Genomic DNA, 26924 nt, shown 5'->3' on the forward strand with positions numbered 1-26924 from the left:
GTCTGAGAGTCTGCAGGATCCTGGCATTGCACCCACTATCTGCTGATCGCAGGTGCAATACTTCACAGGCTGCAAGGAAAAAAAATAATAAATGCACATTTTTTACCTGCAAAAAGATGTGCATTTATTATTTTTTACAAAAGGTAAACTTAACCTTTAAGCCCAGGTTGGAGGTTCTCCCATTAGGAGCCATTGTCAGACCACTTAAAGCTTTTTCACGCTGATCCCTTCCTTGCAGTTTGAAGGGGGGGGGGTGTGTCAAAATTGCCTTCCTATCTGCCTAAAAATACTGAGGATAAAAATATATATTGAACCACAGTTCACGCTGTGCAGTGGAGGGTGGGACTGGTTCTATATTTATTGCCTTTGTGTTAACATGAGATGGGGTGTTTCCAGGACAGGAAGTAAGGGGAAATTTGCTCTATGGATACATAGACAGAAATAAATGTCTGTCGGAATTCCCAATTTTCCTCCATGACATCCAAATCAAAATAATTTAGCATCAATTGTAGATAAAGCATTGATTTTTCTATTTTTTTTACTTTTTATTTTATTTACATTTTTCCATATTCTTCTGTTGTTTTAGCACCTACAAATGACTATTCAGGCAATGCAAGATGAGCTGCGCATCCAGCGAGACCTCAACCAGCTCTTCCAGCAGGACAGTGGTGGGAGAACCAAGGAACTCTTTACGGGAGAGCTGACCGAGGAGAACTTCCGCATCCTCCAGGCGGAGCATGATCGCCAGGCCAAGGAGCTTTTCCTGTTGCGAAAGACACTGGAGGAGATGGAGCTGAGGATTGAAACTCAGAAACAGACTCTTAACGCCAGAGATGAATCCATCAAGAAACTGCTTGAGATGCTGCAGAGCAAAGGGATCTCCTCAAAGGTGATGGATGAGGACCATGAAAGGACCAGGAGGCTGGCTGAGGCTGAGATGCATGTCCACCACCTAGAGAGCCTACTTGATCAGAAGGAGAAGGAGACCAACATGCTGAGAGAGGTGATTGTAAACTGTGTAGCTAAAATATTACTGATTCTGTTACACTTAGCAAAAGCTGCTTATTTTTTCCCAGCAATAAGATACATTTCTTTTCCTCCTGACATCATATGACAACGCGGCCGATTTACATCGTCTCTGCGAATTCAGGCAGGAAAAAAAATGTTGCATGGTAGTTTAACACCAAGGTACATTACAAAGGGTAATTATTAATGTTAAATCCTTTCTGGTTTAAAGAGACCCTGTCACAGACAGCCATACCCTACCACTCTTACTTTTGTGGCTGCCACCACAGAATACCAAGTATGGGGGAGTATGTGATTTTTTTTCCCATGATGCAATGCTTGTGCCTAGCAGCCAATCTCTTGTCTTATTTGTTTTGGATAATCACACCGTGATTATTCAAAACAAAAATTCCCACTTTTGTTCTTGTTCTTTTGGGAGTTTTGTGTGTTCCAGCCCACTTTTGTGTGTTCCAGAGCTTCCTCTTGCATTCTCCATATTATAAAATAAGTAAAACATTTAAGCAGGAATGTTGGGAACCTTTCTCAATGGGCATAGCAAGTGTGCAGACCTGAGAACTCAGGATAGGAATGGTGGAAACCCTCATAATTTAAAAAAAAAGCAGGAGTGCAGACCTGGGAACATATTTTTTTAATAGGTTGAGTTTGATGAACTTGTGTTTTTTTCAACCTGACTGACTATATAATAATGGACTCAGCAGGTATGCAAACCTGGGAACTTAGTGTTGAGATGGTTTGAACCCCTTATAATGATCACAGTAGGTGTGCAAACCTGAAAAATCAGTGTAGGGTGATGGGAACCCCTCATAATGAGCACAGTGAGTGTGCAGAGCTGAGAACTCAGGGATGGTGGAATACCCTCACAATCGGCACAGCAGGTGTGCAGACCCGAAACCTCAGCACAGGGATGGCGATAACCGCTCATAATGGGCACATTAGGTGTGCAGACCCGGAAACACAGAGCAGAGATAGTGGGAGCCCCTCATAACTTCCACAACTGTGGGCACACCAGAGAACTTTTAAGACTGACTCTTGAACTTGAGAGTCTGGGGTCCAAGAACACCTAAAGTCTTTAGGTGGAACTTAACTGTGGTCTGAGCACCGCAACCTGAAAATGCTATTTATTTAATTTTTAATATTCAAACAAGCTCACTCATCCATCCATGTCTCCATGCTTTATTGTATTGAAAAATCAGTTTGTACAAACACCCCCTTGGATTTCTAATCATCTTGAGTAAGGACAGATGATTCATGTAGCATTTACTTCCTGGAATCCATCTGCCTTTAGATCAGGCGTGCAGACAGGGGGTCGTGCTTAGCTGAGAAAGCCCCTCCTTCCCCTCTCCAGATGAAATTTTTTAAAAATGCCCAAAAAGACATCAATTACAGGATCCTGTTATTTGGTACTATTATGCACAGTCAGAAGTTACGATATGGTATCAGAAGTCAGGCAGTTGATAGGAAAGTAGCTTTCAAATGTAATCTTTTAGCCCAGACTGTCAAGCCAAAAATCGTCCATAGGCCAAATAAGTAAAGCCAATATGGAAGAAATATGCATTTTTCATAGGAAAAAATGAGAATACAAAAGCCAAGCCCTGAATTATTATCTTTTTCTTAAGCACATTACCAAATAAATTTAAAAAAGGCTTGAAATATTATATATATGAGCTTACCGGACTTTAAATGTGTTGCCTGTATACATTTTTCTTTTTTCTGGCTTTTTCCCTTTTTGTAACCTTGTGATCCTGCCAATAGTAAATGTTCTGTCCTAGGGTGACACTGGTCACTCACTGCACTGCATCTATAAAAGAGCAGCTTTATCACCCTAGGACATGACTGTGTTAAAGTGTTACTAAAACCAGGACCCTGCATTCACTCTATCTGGTCTCCCACAGTACACAGAACATGGAAATGCAATTAATTAAGTAAATATAAACTGCTAAAAACCTTTTCTCATCAGCAGTATATAGTGGTCTTGTGACTTCAGCAAAGCACTGGTTAAAGCTTGTAGGAGGATGCAGAACCCCTGACCCTCTGTCTGGACAGTGCTGATTGGCCTTGTGCTGATCACATGCACTCTCCCAAGACAAAAAAAACCCCTCTAGCAATACACACTAAACTGAGCATGTGCAGAATGACTACGGGTTCAGTCTGTCTTATCAGATGGGCTTTTGAACAAGAGGAGGGGCAGAGAAAACAGGACCAAATAGCCTTTTTACAAGATACAGAGGATTAACCCCTTTAGGTTCCATAGTGAGTATAACAAGCATGCTTTACTGCATATACAGACTGATTTTACTGTTTTGGGTTTAGTACTACTTCACGGCTACAGAACATTTTCCCCATTCCTTTTACATAACACGTGTTCTGTTTGTTGTGTAGCCCTAAAGTAACTGGAAGTAATGTAACTGATGAGAGTGCAGCACAGGAAGTTATAAGCTTCCAGGATTCTGCTAGGATCAACAGGTATTTTTTATATTTATCAAACAGATATGGCAAAATGTTTTTAATGTTATATTTAATGGAACAAAAGGAAAAATATCAGAGAAGATCATTGTTGGGGTTTACATACTCCTTCCCTTAACATGCTAAATATATCCTTTCCAGTGATATGCTTTTGCATGTGTTTGCAGTGATTTCTGTTTGCACATGGGGAAGGTTCAGAGGAGCCAAACTTGTATTTTGTTTCCAGAGTCGCATTTTTTACAGGTACTTATATAGCACCATCAACTTGTGCAGTGTATCTGAAATGATGCAACTTCGGTAAAACCTGGGGAGCTGTACCTGGAACCCACACTGTGGGGATGGCCTGTAATGCTTCTCTAGGCACTGGATCTTTCACTATGGAACCAGTCCTTGAAGACCCCATTGGGGGTATACCCACCATGACAGGTGAAGCCTCTACTTTATGTACAGTCCAGTGTTCTGGAAAGGTAAGACAGGATTATCTAGTATCTCTGACCTAGTATGTTTGTTATGTACTCAGTTCGCAGTGTAAACATTTCAAACTTGGTGCTATAATTCAACTACTCAGAGCTCAGTCTCAGGTGAGTGACCAGGTGATACATCACATCACTGGCTGCACACTTTAATGGTACTTCCACCTAGAACCCTTATATAGTCTTCAGTAGCATCCTTCCACCCTTTCACCATGAGAACAATATACACCTGGATTACTGTGTACACCTACCAAATACACTAACCCTATCTCTTATACTCTACTGAGTACCCCTCAGGGGAATACCCTCATTTGTAGCTATATCGTAGACTAAGCAAAAGGTAGCCAATTCAAAATTGCAGTTGAACCTTTTCTCTGCAGAAGGCCCACAGAACACTTTGCATGTCAATGTGTTCCTTTCATCAGAGCAGGAACCAGTTGTAGCAATCGTGCACACCGAGATGGACGCGGTCATCCATTTTGCTCCAGACCCCTCCATCTTGTATCTCTCTCTCCCAAATCAGTTTCCTCTGATATCCCCCCTCCCTCTCTGTTGAGGGACATGTGGTCTGGATGATGACAGAGATCACAGGAAGCAAACTCATTGGGAGGGCGTCATGGCTATAAACCCCAATTAGCTGGTGCTCCTATGTCTGCGAGACTCTGCTTGGAAAAGGGATCGTAAAGCCATAAACCAAGCCATCACTGAGTTTCAGAGACATTCCTGGTAAGCGTAAACCAGACTTACATTTAAAAATCCACTTTTCCCCTATGATTACATATCTTGGACTATGACAGACGTACATAAAAACCGGGCATGTATTCAGATCGGTCACGTTAATACAAGTCGTCTAATATATTACATCCCCTAGCTGGCATCAACAGGAGAGTAGAAAATGATATCTCCTTAAGCATCCCAGCAGGTATGTCATATTTCATACCTAGACCTTCAGCCGGTGATTCTGCTTATTAATCTACTAGTGGCAAGGCTGCTAAATGCACCGAGAATAAATTATGAACCATAACATCAAATGTGAGGGTTTTTGGTCATAGCTTGGGTCTCCGCCTGCAACACCCACCCAAATGAGGCGATTGGTTCTCTGCTTCAGGGAGACACCCTGCTGAGTTCCTAGAAAAAGCTAAGCTAAGCTGAGTTGAGCAAAGTTGAAGATTCTCCCTTTTAACATCGGAACTAATTTTGGGAGATAAGGCATCCTTTTGGCTCTGAAACCTGATCTACTTAAACCAAGGCTGACTGCAAGTACTTTATCCCTCTAAACTTCTTTCTGTTATCTCTTTGCTGTGCTATTGCTCTCTGTATATTTTTATATATATATATATATATATATATATATATATATACAGTTGTGTCCAAAATTATTCAACCCCCACTGAAATTGAGTGTTTTGGCCAGTTTGACATTGCTTTTGATCATTCAGTCATCTTGCTTACATTTACATTAAAGAGGCACTTGTAGGTCAGACAAATATAACATAACAGTTATAATGAAATAACCACAAATGTCTTTTCTGTGCTCACAGCATTATCAGTTTTATTCAACCCCCAAGTGACATTCAATCTTAGTACTTAGTACAGCATCCTTTTACAGTTATAACAGCTTTTAAACGTGAAGCATAGCTTGACACAAGTGTCTTGCAGCGATCTACGGGTATCTTCGCCCATTCTTCATGGGCAAAGGCCTCCAGTTCAGTCACATTCTTAGGCTTGCGCACTGCAACTGCTTTCTTTAAGTCCCACCAGAGGTTCTCAATCGGATTTAAGTCTGGTGACTGCGATGGCCACTCCAAAATGTTCCAGCCTTTCCTCTGCAACCATGCTCTAGTGGACTTGGAGGTATGCTTGGGATCATTGTCCTGTTGAAAGGTCCAACGTCTCCCAAGCCTCAGGTGTGTGACGGACTGCATCACGTTTCCATCCAATATCTCCTGGTACTGAAGAGAATTCATGGTACCTTGCACACGCTGAAGCTTCCCTGTACCTGCAGAAGCAAAACAGCCCCAAAGCATGATTGACCCTCCACCATGCTTCACAGTAGGCAAGGTGTTCTTTTCATCATAGGCCTTGTTCTTCCTCCTCCAAACATAGCGTTGATCCATGGGCCCAAACAGTTCTAATTTTGTTTCATCAGTCCACAGAACACTATCCCACAACTTTTGTGGTTTGTCCACATGGCTTTTGGCATACTGCAGTCGACTCTTCTTATTCTTTGGAGACAGCAAGGGGGTACGCCTGGGAGTTCTGGCACGGAGGCCTTCATTACGCAGTGTGCGTCTTATTGTCTGGGCTGAAACTTCTGTACCCACATCTGACAAATCTTTTCTCAGTTCCTCAGCAGTCACACGGGGACTTCTCTCCACTCTACGCTTCAGGTAGCGCACAGCAGTCGAAGTCAGCATCTTCTTTCTGCCACGACCAGGTAGCGTTTCAACAGTGCCCTTTGCCTTGAATTTGCGAATGATGCTTCCTAAGGTGTCTCTTGGTATGTTTAACATCTTTGCAATCTTCTTATAGCCATTGCCCTTCCTGTGAAGAGAAATCACCTCTTCTCTTGTCTTCCTGGACCATTCTCTTGCCTTCACCATGTTTGTAACCACACCAGTAAATGTCTAGAAGGAGCTGAGTATCACAGTCATTTTAAAGCTGCCTAATTGGTGCTTATTATGCTTGATTGCTGCTCGGTGACATCCACAGGTGTTTTCAATACCTGATGGAAAGCACCTGTATGAACCTCTGTTCTTCAGAGTGGTAGTCTTTAAGGGGTTGAATAATTGTGGCAATGAAGAAACCACATAAGAACCATTTACTACTGTATTACATAAACAATTGATGTCATTTTAGTTGCATTTGGGTAGTTACAACGTCCTTGTAGGATTTGATTCTGAATACAATTCCAAATGTACACTATAGTCCCTAAACCCCTTTACAGCATTGGGGGTTGAATAATTTTGGACACAACTGTATATATATATTGGCTACATCTTTTTCTGTAAATATTTTTATTGCACCCTTTTGACCTTTTAGTAATAAATCTTACTTTCTGAAAGTGTTGAACTGTTTCTAAAGCTCTTTAATGCAAACTAAGAACCCCTGCCTCTGCAGAGCGCTACTGTGTGTTTTAAACTTTGGTATATCTCTGCCTGCGGTGACAGTGGTATACCGACGCTTATGCAAACATCATAGTGTTATTGCTGATATTGCCGAGTTTCCTCTTTCTCTGTACAAAAAGGAGGTGGTGGCAGTGTGAAGGGTTAATTACGTAATTAACCTGACCCAGTAACAATCGCTCCCAGGCTGCAAATACACAGATTGTGGTCCATTAGCTGGAAAATCTTTGTGCAGAGTGCAGCTGGGCATGGCATTGTTACGCACGTGACAGCGCGGTTTTAGATTGGCTAGTCCTTCGGTCATGAGTTTGGTGAGGAGGGCTGGGGTCTGACACTGTGATCGTCACATCAGTCTTAACAATGGCCTCAGCATGCACTTCTACCTCTATTTCAGGCATGCAAAAGTGGCCTATTTGACTTAAGCAGAATTCTCTAAATCTGTCACATTTCTTAGGACAGATTATGGCCTAATACAGCTATCTTTGTCCAGCGCTAACAAATGCCCTGCCTCTTCTCATACTCCTGTTTGCTCCTAGAGGACACAGACACAGAAGGGAATAAAGAGGATATGGGGACAGTATTGGAGGAGGCTGCAGAAGATTTTTCTCCCTCAGAGTATCACTATGTTGAAGAAGGAGCTTGACACAGCATGCTTGCTAATGTTGAAAAGTTTATTACCTCTGTCTACAAACACCTTGGCACTGTGCAACTTGACTCTTCCTTCTCGACATGACACTGTGGCACAAAGAGAACTGCAAAACATTACCTGTTCATAAACAGACAGAATTCTTAAAAGAGAAGTATGTGCCGGTTCACATATATGCGAATTGGATGCGGTTTGAATCGTATCCAATCCGCATCACATGTGAAATAACATTGCTTCCTATGGTGCGTGTTCACATATGTCCGGTGCACTGGCAGTGTGGATTCAGTGCAGATTGAAAAAGAGTCTTGTCTAATTTCTTAGCAGAGTCCGGTTCAAGTGTGGATTACAGGTTCATTGACTTCTGTGGGAACTGCTTCTGAATCGCACATGTCATGAGTTTTTTAACACAATTTCAAGCCAGTGTTCTTTCTTCAAATTCTGACCTGAACCACTGAATAACTGCTTTTCAATTTGCACAAAAATCACAGCTGTCAAGCCACACCACACATATGTGAATTGGCACTTAGTTTTTAGAGAAAAAAAATTATACTCCCCTAGGTGGATGCAGCATTGATTCAATGCTGCATCTGTCCCCTGCTGGTTCTGTACAGAGAGCTTAGCTATCAAACACTGCTGATCACTCAGTTCTTCTCCTTCGCTCTGAGTAGAGCGCCATGACTGTCAGTCTTCAACTCTCTGTTCTGCCCCTCCAGCGCTCACTGGAGCGATGGGCTGTGGAGGGGGGCGGGAGGAGGAGCTGGCTTAGCTTCTCAACAGATTGCTGAGAGGCTGAGCCCGGTGCCGGTCCAGGCTTCTGGGTGGATCTTGACCATATGGTCAGGATCTTTTCAGAGCCTGCATCAGCTCTGTGACGTCATCTTGTTGGCTGAAAATGGGTCACAGGAGTGCAGAACGAACCGGACTCGTGATCCATAGAAGTGTAGCCAAAATGTATACTTTTCCAATAATAGATTTTCACTCCACCCAAAATCTTAGCATAACTCTGTCTAGTGGAAAAAGAGTTTACAAAGAAGTGAGTTGTTCCTGTGGTTGATCCTGCCATCTCTGTACTAAACAAACATCTCACTGTTCCTATTGAAGATTTTCCTTCTTTCAAAGATTCTACAGATGGAAAATTAGAGAGGCTTCTTACAGCTCTTTCTAACATAGCAGGCCCAACCCTGCAACCAGCTCTTGCTGTAATTTCAGTATATCAAACTGCAACTAACTAGACTGGGACAGTGAACAACCAACATGACTGTGTATTTCAGGAGCGTGCTATTACAGAGCACTTGCAGCATTTGCCTTCTGCTCTGCTTTTTGTGTGGATGCACTAGAACAGGGGTCTCCACACTGGATGTGGCCCTTTGCTTGCTTTTATCTGGCCCTTGGAGCACTTTTCCTTCCACTGATACAAAGCACTATTCCTTTCATTGACAACTACGATGGGACACTATTCTTCCTACTGACACCAAGGGTGGGGCACTATTCTTCCCACTGACACCAAGGGTGGGGCACTATTCTTTCCACTGACACCAAGGGAGAGGTGCTATTCCTCCCACTGACACCAAAGATGGGGCGCTATTCCTCTCACTGACCCCAACGATGGGCGCTGATCCTTCCACTGACACCAATGATGGGGCACTGTTCCTTCCACTGACCACGACGGGACTCTGTTCCTCTCACTGACCCCAACTACGGGGCTCTTCCTCCCACTGACCCCAACGACGGGGCACTGTTCCTCTCACTGACCCCAAGGACAGGGCATTGTTCCTCCCATTCACACCAGTGACGACGCACTGTTCCTCCCACTGACACCAGCATTAGGGCACAGTTCCTCCCACTGACACCAACGATGGGGCACTGTTCCTCCCACTGATACCAGAAATGGGGAACTTATTACCCCACTGGCACTAATGATGGGGCACTGTTCCTCCCACTGATACCAGAAATTGGGAACTAATTACCCCACGGACACCAGCGACGGGGCACTGTTCCTCCCACTGATACCAGAAATGGGGAACTAATTACCCCACTTGCACCAACGATGGGGCACTGTTCCTCCCACTGACCACCAAGCCTAGGGTATTGTTTATTCCCTCTGATGCCAGGGCATTTTCTACTCACACTGGCTACAATCCGGCCCCCCTAAACTTTGAAGGGCAGTAAACTGGCCCTTTGTTTCAAAAGTTTGGAGACCCCTGCATTAGAACATGTCATGAGACAGATCTCCATTCATTTGCTCAGAAAATCTTACAGGTTAAAGCCTGGACAGCAGAAGCTGCCTGTAAAAGGCACTTCACACATATGCCCTTCCATGAAAGACTTTTGGTGAGGCACATGACCAATTCATTAAAGGGTTCACAGTAAGGAAAATGTTACTTTCACAATGGAATATTCAAAGCCAATCTTTTCAGCAACTCAGAGTTATTCTTAAGTGCTCTATCTAAGCTTCAACTTCAAACCCTTAGTTCAGCCCTTTTTTTAGCACAACGCTTGGCCTACAAAGGTCACCAAGCCTTCCCCAAAGCCCTCTTCACAGTGAAGAGGTCCTTTCACTCCTAAGAGTGGGGAGAGTCTGTTATAGTATTCCTCTGTCTGTGTCAGAGACATCCCAGGCCTGTGGGTTTAATTGTTGTTTTCCAATGAGTGCAAGATTTCAAGTCTAAGACTCTACCACTTCACTTCTTACAGATCACCAAAAAACTGCTCAAGGACAGTTAGATTTACAAAAAGCCCTGAATCACCTCCTGTCATAGGGAGTGGTTGTGGCAGTATTGCCAGAAGACAGATTCAAAGAATTCTACTCAAACCTATTCATGTTACCAAAGCTGAAAGGAGGTATTCGTCCTAATGTGAACCTAAAATTCCCTCAACAAATTCCAAAATATCATATGGAATCTCTAAGGTCAGTAATTGCCTCTCTGAGATAAGGGAATACATGATATCTGTAGACATCCAAGATAGGTCCTATTATTTATTATTATTTATTTCAGGTACTTATAAAGCACCGTCAATTTACGCAGAGCTTTACATACATATATTGTACATTCACATCAGTCCCTAACCCTCAAGGATCGTACAATCTAAAGTCCCTAACTCACATTCATACATACACATACTAGGGACAATTTAGAAAGGAGCCAATTAACCTACCAGCATGTCTTTGGAGTGCAGGAGGAAACCCACGCAGTCACAGGGAGAACATGCAAACTCCAGGCAGGTGGTGCCGGGGTTGGGATACGAACCAGCGACCCTAGTACTACCAGGCGGGAGTGCTAACCATTTAGCCTTGCTTGCCCTTCTCAGAACTCAGGGCATTCAAGTCACGGGCTGTCTAGACAACCTTCTGCTGAAGGATTCACCTCATTAGCAGTTCTGAAAAAGTATCCGCAAAAGTGTCCACAAGACAATTAAGCAGTTCCAGGCCTATGGCTAGGTAATACACGTCTGCTGTCCAGCCTTCGTGTATAATACTTAAGTCTGATCCTAGGCATATCCCAAGCAAACGTTTTTCTTCCAGAAAACAAAATCCTTTCTCTAGGAGCTCAGGCTCAACAACCGAGACCCAAGAGATACCCACAGCGAGATTCACTTCTTTTTGAGGAGTGTTTCTGTCCTCGACAGTTTAGGGAACATCGCCAAGAGAGGAAACCAATACTTCCCATCAACATTCTGAAGCTCAGAGCAGTCAGGTTATCCCTGCAGCATTGAACCCCCCTTCTGAAGAAATACTTCTGAAGGGTCTGTGTGCAGTCAGACAATGCAACCAAAGTGGCTTCTATCAACCATCAAGGTGACACAAGGAGCCTGGCTGCCTTGAAAGAATCAAACCAAATTCTGTCCTGGACCGAATCTCGCTGCCAAGCAATTTCTGCGATCCCCATCCCAGAAACGGAGAACTGGCAGGTACAGTATCTCAGCTGCTGCAGCTTGAAGCAAATGGAATGGTCTCTTATTCCAGAGGTTAATTCTATCTGATGTGCCAAAGATGGGAGATTCCAGATATGGACATCCTGGCCTTCAGATTCAGCAAGCTACCTCTGTTTGTTGCCAGAACCAGACAGTCTCTAGCCTTGGCCTTGCATGGCCTGATAATTCCCTCATCTCAATTCAGGTTGATGTTTATCTTTTCCCCGGTGTGAGTTCTGCCTCGCCTGCTTCACAAAATAAAGCAAGAGAGCAGAAAGGTAATTCTAATTGCCCCAAATTGGACCAGAAGAACCAGGTACACAGACATACTCAGACTTCTAAAAGTTCTGGCTTTCCTTCAAACAGGTCTTGATCAGAACTTGGCTTTAAGCACCCTTAAAGTGATTGTAAGCCATCTTTTTAAAAAATAATAAACATGTTATACTTACCTGCAGTGTGCAGTAGTTTTGCACAGACCAACCCTGATACTTCTCTTCTTGAGTCCCCCGCAAGCTACTTGCTATGGGGGCACTCATGCGGACTCTGTCCTGAGCCTCACTCTGTGCTAAATGTCTGTGAATGACAGCAGAAAGAGCCAATGGCCAATAGAACCTTTCATCTTATTTCATCATAAATACAAAGTTGTCTTACCCCCAAGATCATCCTTTCTTCCAAAGGTACTTTCAGAGTTCCACCTTATACACTTTTTCTAGGCAGTTTGTTTTGTTACCATATGTGTCCCATTGGGGCTATTTACCTTCACTTCCTGTCCCATGGCCAAAGCAGGTAGTGAGAGAAAATCCCTGCAAATTATTATTTTGGGGTCACCCAGGTCACCAGAACTGGTATGCCCATTGGAATAATTCCCCTATATTACTGATTTGGGGACCACCCAAAATTTTGGATTTTATTACTTTCAAGAGCTTGTAAAGCTTTTTTTTTTTTTAAATTAAAAATAACAAACTTGGTATACCTACTTGCTCTTTGCAATGGTATGCACAAAGTGGCCCCTGACCTTCTCTTTTGAGATTCTCCATCAGCGATCTTGGCTCTTCCACTTCTCCATGTATCACCATAGGAAGCTGCTTCCTATGGTGGCACATGTGCAGGCTCGCTCCTGTGCCGGGCTATATTTGTCCGTAGACACACACAGCATGGCCCAGTCCTACCCCTGAGCCTGTTACAGGGGACAAAAAACAAGTGTCAGGCTGGAGAGGAAAGGGCTAGATGATGCTGTCCATTCTACAGTAAGGAAATGAGTTGGGCTCTGACTTGCTGCAGCTTCGAATGCAGTGGGCAGTGAAATCCAAAGTACCAGATTTCAGCCACAGGAGGTGCTTTGGGGGACATTGAAAATTAGTGGTAAACACAGAAGTGAGTATCAGTTTGGGCTGCCACATCATGGATTCAGAAGCAACAGGATAAGTTAGAGTTAAATAATGTTGTGCCAATGTCAGTTGGGCAATGATGATACCTGAGCACAGGGTGATGGCCCTGGTAGTGCAGAGGTTAACATGCACCCATTTCCCCAGCTAAGGGCACCTAGGATGCATGAAACAGACGGCTGATTTTCTGTTTCCACGGCGACGGTCACCATGACTACTGCGGGTGTCAGATAAATAGTCTTTTCTTCATTGCTGTAAATAGAATGTACAGGGCAGACTGGGAGGCCCAGGAAAGGAGAGGCTGGGATCCCTGTCAGCTGACTTTTTCTTCTCCCAGTTTCTAATGACTGATGGGCTCGCTTCCTTATCTCAAGAAAAGTAATTGACACTTTATTGCCCCTACAGCACCTGTTTCCATTAGAGTGTCCCACAGATCCAGATTGTCATTGCCCTGTCTGGTCAGTTTCAGATTAGACATTTGTGTGTTTTGTCCAGCGAAGTCTTATATACAGTTTTCCTTTTTTAGATCGTACAAACTGAGGACAGAATAAACAAATAATCTGCTGTATGTAGGAGTGTAACAGAGATTGCAGCTATAGCCGATCACCTGATCCAGGGACAGCTTGGTTCATATTCCCTTCACTGTCTGTTACTCAGCAGTTCTCAACCATTGGGCCTCTACCTTCATCCTGTTAGGTCACAGCTGCAGACTCGGACTGTCCCTCCAGTGGGTCCCCTCCCGCTGCATCACCGAAAACTAACTACTATGTTTTATGAACGAAGTACCCTCCCAGAAATTACTCTGGGTGGATTAATCCAATATAGTTCTGGTACTGTTGCACTTGACATCATTAGAAGAGGAACTGGCGGGTTGTTCTTAAATGCACTGTAACCAGCATGTACAACATTTGCTGCCTTCCTTCCTTAAATAAGGGCAATAATTGCCACCTGTTTTTCAAACAATGAATGACCTCACTAATAGAACTCCACACTGCTATTATTTTGAACATGCCCCTTTCAATTAGTGATTCAATTACACAGAATAAACAGAATGCATGTCATGACTGTTGGGTCTGTTGGATTTCTATTACTCTACTACACCTGCTAGTAAATTATTTGCCATGTAGAAATATCATTTCTGCCAAAAACAGTGATTGATCAGGTTAGTGATGTCTGACTGCTATTATTTTGAACACAACTGTGTGTGTGTGTGTGTGTATATATATATATATATATATATATATATATATACATACACACACACACACACACACACACACACACACACACAGTTAGGTCCATATATATTTGGACACATGCACAGTTTTAGTTTTTTTTTCAGGTATTTACCAAAACATATTCAAGCTATAGTTATATAATGGATATGGGCTGAAAGTACACACTCTCAGGTTTAATATGAGGGTATGTACATCCAAATTGGAGGAAGGGTTTAGGAATTAGAGCTCTTAAGAGTAGCCATCTCCCCTTTTTCAAGGGACCAAAAGTAATTGGACAAATGAATATAATCATAAATAAAATATTAATTTTGAATATTTGGTTGGGAATCCTTTACTGGCAATGACTGCCTGAAGTTTGGAACCCAAAGACATTACCAAAGACAGGGTTTCCTCTTTTCTGATGCTTTCCCAGGCTCTAACTGCAGCTATGTGCCATGCGTTCGAAAACACACAGATATGAATGGAGTCACTTTGTTCTGTGTAAACGCACCAATTTCAGTTTCTGCCCCCTTCACACCTAGAGTAGAGGTAATATATGTTTTTTGGCATTTTTTTCCAGTGATACACATAGGGCAGCCTGTTGATTTCTTTGGGCTGCGCTTCACGTGGCAAAGTAGCTTATAGGACATTTTGATGCGAGTTGAACATTTTTTACTGCACGATTTGCTGCATTTGTCACTCATTTTTCACTATATAATAGGGGGACACACCATCTATTCAATCATTCTATATGCAATCAAGCAGGCCCTTGCATTACATCAGAGGTTTTCCGTAGGCTATGTGGCCTGAGCCCGTCTGAAGGGATGATGGGGTAGCCAGGCAAATGCACGTGGGAAGAGATCCCGGGGATGCTGTGAAAAAATAGTTGATGGGTGAAGGGTGTGTACTAATGAAGTCAGTGAAGGATGTGTGTGCTAATGAGATCAGCTGGTAATCTACTTCCTGGGTCTTACTGCCTCCTCTGTCTTCATTCCAGAAATTGAAAAAGCTTTCTAAGAGAAAAAAAAAAAAATTAGCCTTTAACCTCCCTAGCGGTAATTCTGAGTGTGGCTCGGGGTTAATTTTCAGTACCAAAAGCGGTAACCCTCAGCCATACTCAGGGTTACACTGTAGTGTGTGTGTACTGTAACTTACCTTGTCACTGCAATTCCCTGATGTCCTCCCACTGTGTCCTCCGGCCAATGCCGGCATCCATCTTCCGGGTTCCCTTCCCTGCGAGCTCCACAACGCAGGGGGGTGGAACCGAGGGGAGATTCAAAAAAGTAAAAACATGACATACACACAATACATTGTAATTTGTTAGGATTACATTAATATATTAAACCATTTCACCTCAGTTTTGTCCCTAGTGCTTTGTCCTGTGCCCTGCCTGCACTTTTACCATTCTTTCTGCCTGGAAACTTGAGAACGTCCATGGCATCCAAAAAGCGTCCCTTTAGGTCAAAAGCTGTTTTAGACCAGCTAGAGAACAGCAATACTGAATTGGAATCACTTGCAGAAATTTGCGATTAGTGATTTGTGGGAAAATTTGTCATCAGACACTGAAATTTCCATGCAAAACAATGTACTGCTTTGACATTAAAAAATATTGACATAATCAGACCGCCAGGGAGGTTAATGCTGGTTCTGACTGAAATATGTCAGAACACACAGTGCATCGTAATTTGTTGCATATTGGATTGTGTAGCCACAGACCAGTCAGGGTGCCCATGCTGACCCATGTCCACAGCCAAAAGCACCTACAATGGGCATGTGACCTTCAGAAATGGACCATAGAGAAATGGAAGATGGGAGCCTGGTCAAATGAATCACGTTAATTTTTACATCACGTGGGTGGCTGGGTTGCTTACATGGGGAAGAGATGGCACCAGGATGCTCTATGGGAAGAAGGCAAACCAGAGGAGGCAGTAATCTGCTAATAATGGCTTGGTGCCAGATACCACAGCATACCTTCAGAGGTCTACTGGCAGCAAAAGGGGAACCTACTCAGTGTATGGTGGATGGTGATAAGGTAATGGCTGGTGCGTGTGTGTGTGCTTGTGTGTGTATATTTTTATATATGTATCAGGGGTGTGGAAATTAAAAAAAAAAACAACTACTACAAATCGGGGTCCCAATCTACTTGTCCCTCATGACAATCTACTTGTCCTGAAAAAATTTTTTTTTTTACCAAAACCGTATTTAAATAAGGTATTTATTGGTAGCAAGAAAGATTGATGTTTTTTATTAGGCAGAGGTGCTTTTAGGAATGTCTGGGGTCTTTAAAAATGAAAGGGGCTTTTTGGCTGTTTAAACGGCTATTTAAACTTTTTATGTTTTAAAAATTGCACTGTTTACCTCCTCCTCACTAGCAGGGAAGGGAGAGACCTTGCAGTATGACTAGCACCGACTGAGTGCTCTTCAGGAATTGGGTGTCAGGATCTCTTTACGCTCAGCAGAAGTGCGTCTGCTGCGCAAGTAAATGAGACGCCGTCCCCAATGAAAAATTAGTTGCCCTCGCACAAGGAAGTATTTGGGTGCTCAGTACAAGCGAATTCTGAGCAGCCAAATCAAGCTTCGGTGTCTGATCCATTAACCACCATATTTAGTATGTCTCACGGTATTTGCGCAGCACTTTTTCAAACTGTTTTTTTTTTTTAAATATACACTGTAATGAATTTTATTGCATGCAAACACAATATACTACCCAATTTTTTTTGTAAAAGATGATGTTACGCCAAGTAAAAAGATACCTAACATGTCATGCTTTAAAATTGCGCATGCCAATGGAATGGCACCAAATTAGGGTACTTAAAATTCTCAGTAGGTAGTGCTTTGTTTCCTGTGTATGGCTATGACGTTTCAAAGATCAAAAGAATGTGTACGTGAAACTGTGCCTCATCCTTATTTTTTGGACTAGAAGTAGATTGGGGCTCGCTATATGTGTTTTGCTTGTTATCTATGTATAAATGTTTTTGCTTTAGATTCACTTTAAGGTTGTGGTTTTCAACCTCAGTGAGACCAAGGCCTGGTAAATTAGTTCATAATTTTCCAGGGCCATTCTTCTCTGCTCTGGGGACTTCCAACAAAGGTACAGTTCAACAGTGCCATACCCAACCTCCTAGGGGACACCAGACGTCACGTAGCTCCAGAGGATTCAGATTTTGACACTTTCCAACCCAAACTGTCATGCACATGCCAGTAGTGGAAAAATGTTGGGAAGGCTTCCTCAGTCAGTCACTGGACCTGTGAGAATGGTTCCTTCACCCAAAGATGTTTCAGCACTTCTGTTGCTGGTGGAGAACACCAGGCATGGAACTCCTAGCATCAAGGTTCAGCAACAAACTGGAAACATTTGTTACCTGGTCTTAGGATCCTCGGGCCTTCACTATGGATGCACTGGTGACTCTGTGGGATCAGATGTTCCCGATCTATGCCTTTCCTGAAGAAAAAATTCTACCTTGGCTATTCCACAGTATTGAGGTCAAGGGCATTCCGGTGATTCTTGTGGCACCAAATTGGCCCACAAATCCACTTCTCTGAGGATTTACCATTGTACCTGGAAAGGGTACTTTCCAGCTGGGGAAGTTCTATGCTAGACGGTATTCAGTGTGATGTGTCCTAGTCTTTCTTCATTCGGATTGTGATAAGTGTTTGGTATTGAGCACCATCAAGGAACAAATCTCAGCCATCGCTATCAGCTTTCAGCAACCACTTTCCTTTCACTTCCTGTTACTCCCCTTGTACAAGGGGTCTCCCACTTAGCTCCCCCCAGACCTTTTCCAGTGACGCAGTGGGATCTTGGCTTGGCCGTATTGGTTTTCCTTTCAAAACTCTTAAGAACATTCCCCTAGCTGACTTTACACGCAGGATAGATTTCCTTGTCGCGATCACCTCCACTATGCGGATGTTGGAACTGCAGTCCTTGTTGTCTACGACTAATAGTGTTTCTTACACAAGGACAAGGTTAAGGCCTCATTTTTGCCTAAGTTGGTCTCTTCTTTTCACTGCAGTTAGGATATTGTCCGGATCCTAAGCATCCCAAGGAAGCTTTTTTCCACTGCTTGGACGGGGTCTATGCTGTATGAGTTTGCTCTCAAATCAAACTTACATAGTTAGTCTGGCTGAAAAAAGACAAAAGTCCATCTAGTTCAACCATTAAAAAAAAAAAAAGTTATAATTCTATACCCGCAGTTGATCCAGATGAAGGCAAAAAAAACCCCAGCAAAGCATGATCCAATTTGCTCCTTTCAGTGGAAAAAAATCCTTCCTGATTCCCCAAGAGGCAATCGGGTATTCCCTGGACCAACTTTACCTATAAATGTAAGTATCCAGTTATATTATGTGTATCTCGGAAAGAATCCAGGCCTTTTTTAAAGCAAGCTACTGAGCTGGCCTGTTGCCTACAGCCGAAATTGCAAAGAGGAATGGTGCCTTGACCCTATACTGGACACGTGGGGATGGCCTGTAATGTTGCTGATCGACAGTGGACTCTGCATTATGGTACCCTATGCAATGATATATTGTCTTGAGGATTGGCAGGGTGTTGTAGAGGTCCAGGGCAGTAATCCCTAGTTGGAGAGATGGGTTCTTGAAGGCCTTTGTGGCATGGCCTGCCTCCCCTGTATTTCCTGTGTCTTGGGGCACCCCTCAGATTACTAGTGGTGGGTGGGCAAGGTATTATGTGATGCCTTTTTTGTTTTACTGTGCATTCCTTCCGGCTGCCCGAGTGCTATATAAGAGAATTGGTGCCTAGGGGTGGTTTGGGAGGCTTTGGGCACTTCCTCCATCCCTTCTATCTATTTATGGTGGGGATGGCACATGCACAGTAAGGCTGATGATGTCACAATGCAGCCGCCATCTTACGTCCTTTACACAGAGATGCAGAGGGTAGCAACTGGAACTTCTCAGCCCGCATAGTGAGACTACAGGTAGCAGCAAGTATATTGTATGCACAAAGGAGGTCACTCTGCTGTTACCTTGTGGCTCACATGATGTGTTCAAAAGGCCTTTGTGGCTTTTCTCATGGAAGTGGTCCATACCAATTCCTCTGCCCCAAATGTAGCAGGAATTTGGATCATGTCGCCTGCTACTACATCCTCAGTCCTTTCCTGTAATCCTCCTTTAAAGGATGTCTAATACATTTATTGGACTCACGCTGGCAAGGTCTTTGTTCCACATAGGTGGTTTGCCCAGCAATACTGTCTCAGTAAAACTCTCATGTTCCTAGTGTACAAGATCCCAGTATTTAAGGATGCTTTGGGCAAAGATCTAGAGGCTTACTTACAGTCTCCTTTGCTGTGGTGGGGGCAGCTCTACAACTGGCAATAGCAACTGTAGGAGCGTGCCAAAGCCTTAAAGTGGAATTCCAGCTTATATCTAGCTAGCTTTCAAACTATCCCCTCCCCCTCCTACTGTAACACCTATGCTTACTAACCTATGTAAAAAAGATGTATATAGTTGCCTATTTTCAGGCCGTTCTGCTCCGGTCACATGATCCTCCCTGTGTCAGCCAATGGCAGCTGCAGGGGAGAGGGTTTAGCTGGAATTCCATTTTACAGTTTGGGCCCGTCTGATGATGAGAGAGAGAGAGACTCTGTTGGCAGGGATACTGAATCGAACAAATACTTGGGCAATTTCCCATTTGACCTTAGTTTCATGGTACAGGAGGACATAGTCGTTGGATCTCCCAGTGCAGTTGAACCCAAGAACAAGACCATCTCTAGAGCGGTGAATCACTCCACAAATCCTGGAGATGGGAAAATCATTGCTCCCTCTGTCATGGAGGGTCCTGGCGAAAGAAACCAGCCTGGTGGGCTGAAGTGAAGTTCTGAACAATATTTTGATCAAGGGGACTTGATCACTGCAGTAGAAGTTGTTCAGTCAAACAACGCCATAGGATACATAAATCATCAAGGAGGTTCAGGAGGAAATGGATCTCATTCTATCTTGGGTGGGACATTGTCCCTTCCACCATCCACATTGTAGGCACAGAAAACTGACAAGCGGATTTTCTCAGCCATTAATAACTGACTTCGGAGAAATTAGTTATTCACCCAGAGGTGTTCTAAGAAATCTTCTGAAGGTGGGGAACTCCAGATGTAGATCTCCTGGCATCCAGGTTCAATGCAAAGCTGTACTGATTTATCCCTAGGACCAGTGACCCCCAAACTTTTGCAGTGGATCCTTTAGTGTTGCCTGTGGGATCAGTTCCCCCAAACTTATTTTGTTCCCTTCTTGCTGTTTCAGCTTCTGCCTCATCTAATTAGCAGGATTCAAGTGGAAGGCATCCAGGTAATTCTGATTGCCTGGCCTGACCTAGGAGCACTTTGGTGTTGTAAAGGTCCAAGCTTCTATCCTTTTTTACAGTCACTGGCTTTAACGGTATGGCTGTTGAAGCTAGGATCCTGAGAGACAGGGGAGTCCCTGACTCAGTCATTCCTACCCTGTTGAAGGCTAGGATGGCAATTTAACTGTAGATTTACCGCAGGACTTGGAAATTTATTTTGCCTGGTGTGAGGCTTGAGGACTTTTCCTCATAAGTATGTTGTGGGCTGCATCCTGACATTTCTTCAATCTGGAGTTGATAGGGATTGACCTTGAGTTCAATCAAGGGTTAGATTTCAGCTTTGGTAGTCTCCCTTGGACCTTAAATTGGTAGTTTCTGTATTGCATAAATCTCCTTTTGAACCCATATAAGATATTCCTTTAGTCCTTCTGACAAAGCAGATTATCTTTCTGGATTTCATTACTTCAGCTCTTGAGAGTTTTGGAATTGTCTCCTCTTATCTGTAGGGAACCATTCCTGGTGTTCCACCATGACAAGGTAGTTCTATAGCCTCAGTTGTCCTTTTTACCTGAGATGGATTCTTCATTCCATTTCAACCAGGACATTATCTTTCTGTCCTAAGCCTCAAACACTGGGGGGAAAAAGGTGTTACCTGAAGTCGATGGCTGCATTTCATCAGTCTGATTCTCTCTTTGTGCTTCCTGAAGGCCCAAGGAGATGTCACATAGCTTCCAAATCTATTTCTTGGTGGATCCGTCAATTTATTTCTCAAGCCTACAATTTAAAGTTCCACCGTTTTGGTCATTTGCTCATTCTACCAGGAGTGTTGGTGCTTCCTGGGCTATATGTCATCAGGCTTCAGTAGCCCAAGTTTGTAAAGCTGCAACCTGGTCTTTAATTTACATTTTTACTAATTTTTACCAAATGGATATTCAAGCCACTGAAGACACTACCTTTTGTCATCAAGTCTTGCAGACTGCTGCATGAGGGTCTAACCTGTTGGTTTAGTTGTTTAGGGCCTGTTGTTGTGTTGTTTTCTTCTCATATTCAGTGTTTTGGGACATCCCTATCGTAAAGTATGTCCCAAGACATGGGGTATCTTCAAATCCTTGGATATTTGGATTTACCTGTAAAAATCCTTTTCTTGGAGTACTTCAAAGGACACAGGGGTCCTGATCCAACCCTTCTTTCTTTGTGGTTCATGGCTTGCTACAAAAACTAAAGCCTTGTCTAGCTGGGAGTATTTATGCCTAGGATGGAATTTCTTGTCTTTTTATGCTAATATCCAGTTAGCTGAATGTGGCAACATAACCCTGTTGTAATAGATATGATGTTACCCTGTGTCCTGTGAGGTTCTCCAAAAGAAGGATTTTACAGATAGACCAAAATCCCATTTTGTGCTTTAAATATTCTTCCATAATTAGAGGGCAGCTAGAACAGAGGTGTTTTGGTGTATATAATTCCCTATAGCAGGGCTGTGCCGGAGGGCTTTGCCATATGTCCCCCATTCTTGATCATGTGATCTGATCTTTTAGGATCACATAACCAAGCAGCACCAGAACAGATGCATAAACATCCCTGTACTTATCATCTTCAGTTTCTCTGCACAGGCTTATTTTGGGGGATCCTATTATTATAGCTCCTCTCTGCTCAAAATATTCTGTTTTATTGTGTTAATGAGGGATGTGTTTAAAGTGGTGTTCTCTAGCAAGGGGGTGGACGTGATGGGGGAGGGGCATTGATGTGTGCAGTGGGTGTATGCGTTATGGCACCTTCTGCTGATCCTAAAAAAAGAGTGCAGATCAAATGTAAAGTTTGTTCCTATTTTAAATTATGTTCCAGTGTGAACAGGCCCTTTTCCCACTAACAGTAACCTGATATTTCAGTTTTGGATGGATGGGTGCATGGGGCTCTATTACCCTCTGGCTTCTTTTATTTTTCAGGGACTCCAGAATGGATCTCTCAGATGTCTTTGGTAACCTTACAAGGCCAAGCAAAGGAGTCTAACCCCTATTTTGCATTAATCTTAACTAAATCTGGCTACACACTGGTTGAGATGTGGCCGGTTCTACAGGGACCAGCTGAATTGTGATCAGTGTGTGGCCATCCCTGCCTGACAGAAGGAAGTCCCACTGTCAGAACACAATTTCCAGCTGGGAAAAATTCCTTCAACCACCTTACTTGTGTGGATTTTGTTTCTTTTTTGTTTAGCCTGTTGGCTGAATGAAAAAAACAACTCAGGTGTGGCCTGTTTACCAGAAGAATGCAGCAGCAAGACTTTGGGTTCGTTCACACCATGGTGTGTTATGTGTGCTACATCACAAGATTATTATTATTATTATTATACAGGATTTATATAGCGCCAACAGTTTGCTCAGTGCTTTATAATATAATGGGAGACAATACAGCAACAATACAGTTCAATACAAGAGGGATTTGAGGGCCTGATCCTTGGAGCTTACAATCTAGATCACAGTATGCTACAAATGCATGAAAACTAGATACTGTTATAATCTTTGAAGATCTTCACATCAATGTGTTGCATTAGAGGGCAGTGTGGTGCTTTTTTGAAAAATCTTGTTGGCTTCATCTTTTTGTATGTTTTGGTCAAAATGCTTGTAACATTTTAGTCAATTGCAATGCATGGAAAATACAGTAAAAACACAATAGGGTTGATTTCCTAAAACTGGAGAGTGTAAAATCTGATGCAGCAGTGCATTGTAGCCATCAGTTTCTAACTTCAGCTTGTTCAATTAAAATCGGGTAAACCCAACATTTCATATTCCTGATATGTACCTGATGTATAATGTACTTGTATGAAAAAGTATCCTGTTCTCTTTGTATTGATTCCTTTGTGTGAAATCCCTGGTGTTTCTGCCAGTCCCTCCGCTTTTCTAATAAAACCTAAGCACACTGGGTAAGAGATCACAGCATGGTCAGTTTTCAAGCTGAGATGGATGGGAACCAATCCAATGATCAGGTTTGTGCTGACATACCCTCCTGCACAGCCTTTCACTGGGAAGGTCAGTGTGCTGCTGTTCCTCCTCCCTGAGATCCTTATGCAGCTAAGAACAGGGGGGAAACAAAGTATTAATGTTTTTTATATGTATACATAAATGTTTTGCCTTCATTTCTATTTTAAACCAGATGGGTTGTTTTACAAGTTGAGGGTTTACATATTCTTTCAACTTTGACAAAAACACCTGGAAGCTGATTGATTTCCGTGCAGTGCTGCACCAGATTTTGCACTCTCCTGTTTTAGTAAATTGTCCTCAAGATGTGTTTTAATCAGTATGTTTTTCAAGTCACATATTTCTCATGTGTTTGCAGGACAAAAACGCATGTAAAACATTTCAAAAATATTTTGTGTTGTATGAAATTTTATACAATTCAATAAAAACACATTAAAACTGCATTATGTGGTTTTAGGAAAAATGCAATGTTGTGAAGGGGCCCTAACAGGCCAATATACAATCTGACACCAATCTGTTGTATCCAATATTTTGTTGTAATTGTCTGTGAACATGTGCCACAGTGTTTTTGATAAATGTTGCACCCTCAGTGAGACAACATAGGCAATGACAGTTAGGTCCATATATATTTGGACACATGCACAATTTTCATACTTTTGGCTTTGTATGCCACCAGAATAAATTAAATGAAACAATCCAAATTAATTTGAAGTGCAGACTTTCAGCTTTAATTCAAGGGATTGAACATAAATATCAAGTAAAACATTATAGGAACTGCAACCATTTTTATACACAGTCCCTCCATTTTCAGGGGCTCAAATGTAATTGGACAAATGAATATAATCATAAATAAAATGTTCATTTTTAATATTTACAGTCAGATTGTATAGTGTATGGTCAGCTTTTAGGGTGCTTTCACATCTCCTCAGGGACATTATAATATGTTCCTTCCTGCATCGATGTGGCATTACAGTATACATGCAGTTTTACACATTCATTTTCAATGAGCCCAAGCAATAGTAAACACTCCTAGGCGTGAGTGAGTCCTTTTTTTTTTTTTATAACAAACATGTTATAAAGTTAGGTCCATATATATTTGGACACAGGCACAATATTAGATGTTTTCAGGTATTTACCAAAACATATTCAAGCTATCTTTATATAATGGATATGGGCTGAAAGTGCACACTATCAGGTTTAATTTGAGAGTATGTACATCCAAATTGGAGGAAGGGTTTAGGAATTATAGCTCTTAAGAGTAGCCACCCCTCCTTTTTCAAGGGACTAGAAGTAGTTGGACAATTGAATATAATCATAAATAAAATGTTCATTTTTAATATTTAGTTTAGAATCCTTTACTGGCAATGACTGCCTGAAGTCTGGAACCCATGGACATTACCAAAGATGGGGTTTCCTCCTTTCTGATGCTTTGCCAGGCTCTAACTGCAGCTGTCTTCAGTTGTTCTTTATTTGTGGGTCGTTCTGCATTTAGTTTTGTCTTCAGCAAGTGAAATGCATGCTCAGTTGGTTGAGATCAGGTGATTGAATTGGCAATTGCAGAATATTCCACTTATTTTCCTTCAAAAGCTCCTGAGTTGCTTTTGCAGTGTGGTTTGGATCATTGTCCATCTGTACTGTGAAGCGCCGTCCAATCAACTTTGCTGCATTTGGCTGAATCTGGGCTGACAGTATATCTGTAAACACTGCAGAATTAATCCGGCTGCTTCTGTCACATCATCAATAAACACCAATGACCCAGTGCCACTGGAAGCCATGTATGTCCATTCCATCACACTGCCTCCACCATGTTTTACAGGTGACGTTGTGTGCTTTGGATCATGAGCTGTTCCAAGCCTTCTCCACAATTTTTTCTTCTAGTACAGATTAATCTTAGTTTCATCCGTCCAAAGAATGCTTTTCCAGAACTGGTCTGACTTTTTTAGAGGTTTTTTGGCAAAGACTAATCTGGCTTTTTTATTCTTCAGGTTTATGAATGGTTTGCACCTTGTGGTGAACCCTCTGTATTTGCTCTCGTGAAGTCTCCTCTTGTTTGTAGACTTTGACAATGATACGCCCACCTCCTGGAGAGTGTCCTTCACTTGTCTGGATGTTGTGAATGGGTTTTTCTTTACCATAGAGAGGATCCTGAGATCATCCACCACTGTTGTCTTCCATGGACGTCCATAGTTTTTTATGTTGCTGAGCTCACCAGTGCGTTCTTCTTTCCACAGAATATACCAAACTGTTGATTTGTCCACTCCTAATGTTGCTGCTATCTATCTGATGGATTTGTTTCGTTTTAGAAGCCTTACAATGGCCTGTTTCATTTGCATGGACAGCTCCTTTGAACGCATGATGTAGGTTCACGGCAATAGATTCCAAATGCAAATACCACACTTAGAATCAACTCCAGACCTTTTACCTGCTTAATAGATGAATAACAAAGGAGTAGCCCACACCTGGCCATGAAACCGCTTTTGATTCAATTGTCCAATTACTTTTGGTCCCTTGAAAAAGGGGGGGGGGGGGTGGCTACTCTTAAGAGCTGTAATTCCAAAAAAACCCTTCCTCCAATTTGGATGTACATACCCTCAAATTAATCCTGAGAGTGTGCACTTTCAGCCTATATCCATTATATAACTATAGCCTGAATGTGTTTTGGTAAATACCTGAGAAAAACTAAAATTGTGCCTGTGTCCAAATATAAATAGACCTAACTGTGTGTACTTGCACAATCCCTTTCAGTTTGTGATCATGGTGGCATTTATAGTTTTTTTTCTCTTTGATATTCTATAGAATTATCAATTCATGTTTAGTTTTTTTAAGCATTTAAAGCCCTGGGGCGACCTGGGGTCTACATGTAGTCATTTGGTACTTTGTGTGGTTGCAGTCTGTGTTTCCCATTGCCCTTTAATATCAGTGATTTCTGGCTCAATAGAGTGATATCAAGGGCAATTTTAAAAAAACAAAAAACATGTTGTACTTACCTGCTCTGTGCAGCGGATTTGCACAGAGCAGCCCCAATCCTCCTCTTCTCATGTTCTTCACTGACATTCCTTGCCCCACTCTCCTGCTGAGTGCCCCCATAGCAAGCAGCTTGCTATGGGGGCACCCAAGCAGGCTCGCTCTTGAGCCACTGCTCTGTGTTTGACTATTCATATACAGAGCCAAGGTTCGGCCCCACCCTCTTTCTCTCCTCATTGGCTCACTGGATGTGATTGACAGCAGTAAGAGCCAGTGGCTCCCACTGCTGTCTCAGCCAATGCGGAGGGAGAGTCAGCGGAATGCTGAGGCTCTTATGCACATAGCTGGACTGCGATGGAGCTTTGGTAAGTATTAGGGATGCTGGGGGATCTGTTGCATACAAAACGTTTTTTACCTTCATGCATAAAATGCATGAAGGTAAATAAAGCCTTG

The 26924-nt window shown here is 42.6% G+C and overlaps 1 protein-coding gene across 15 annotated transcripts in view; it reads left to right on the top strand.

Annotated features, from left to right (window-relative positions):
* Positions 1–26924, top strand: part of ERC1 (ELKS/RAB6-interacting/CAST family member 1) — a 352762-nt gene that overhangs the window by 107114 nt on the left and 218724 nt on the right. For all 15 annotated transcript variants that reach the window (XM_089671795.1, XM_089671801.1, XM_089671796.1 and 12 more), the window contains exon 3: positions 587–1003. In XM_089671795.1, coding sequence (XP_089527921.1) covers positions 587–1003 — 417 coding nt within the window. The remainder of the gene's footprint in view (positions 1–586; positions 1004–26924) is intronic.

The sequence above is a fragment of the Staurois parvus genome, unplaced genomic scaffold (genome assembly GCF_062004578.1).
Source record: "Staurois parvus isolate SC_StPar_1 unplaced genomic scaffold, SC_StPar_1.0 ptg000114l, whole genome shotgun sequence".
NCBI lineage: Eukaryota > Metazoa > Chordata > Amphibia > Anura > Ranidae > Staurois > Staurois parvus.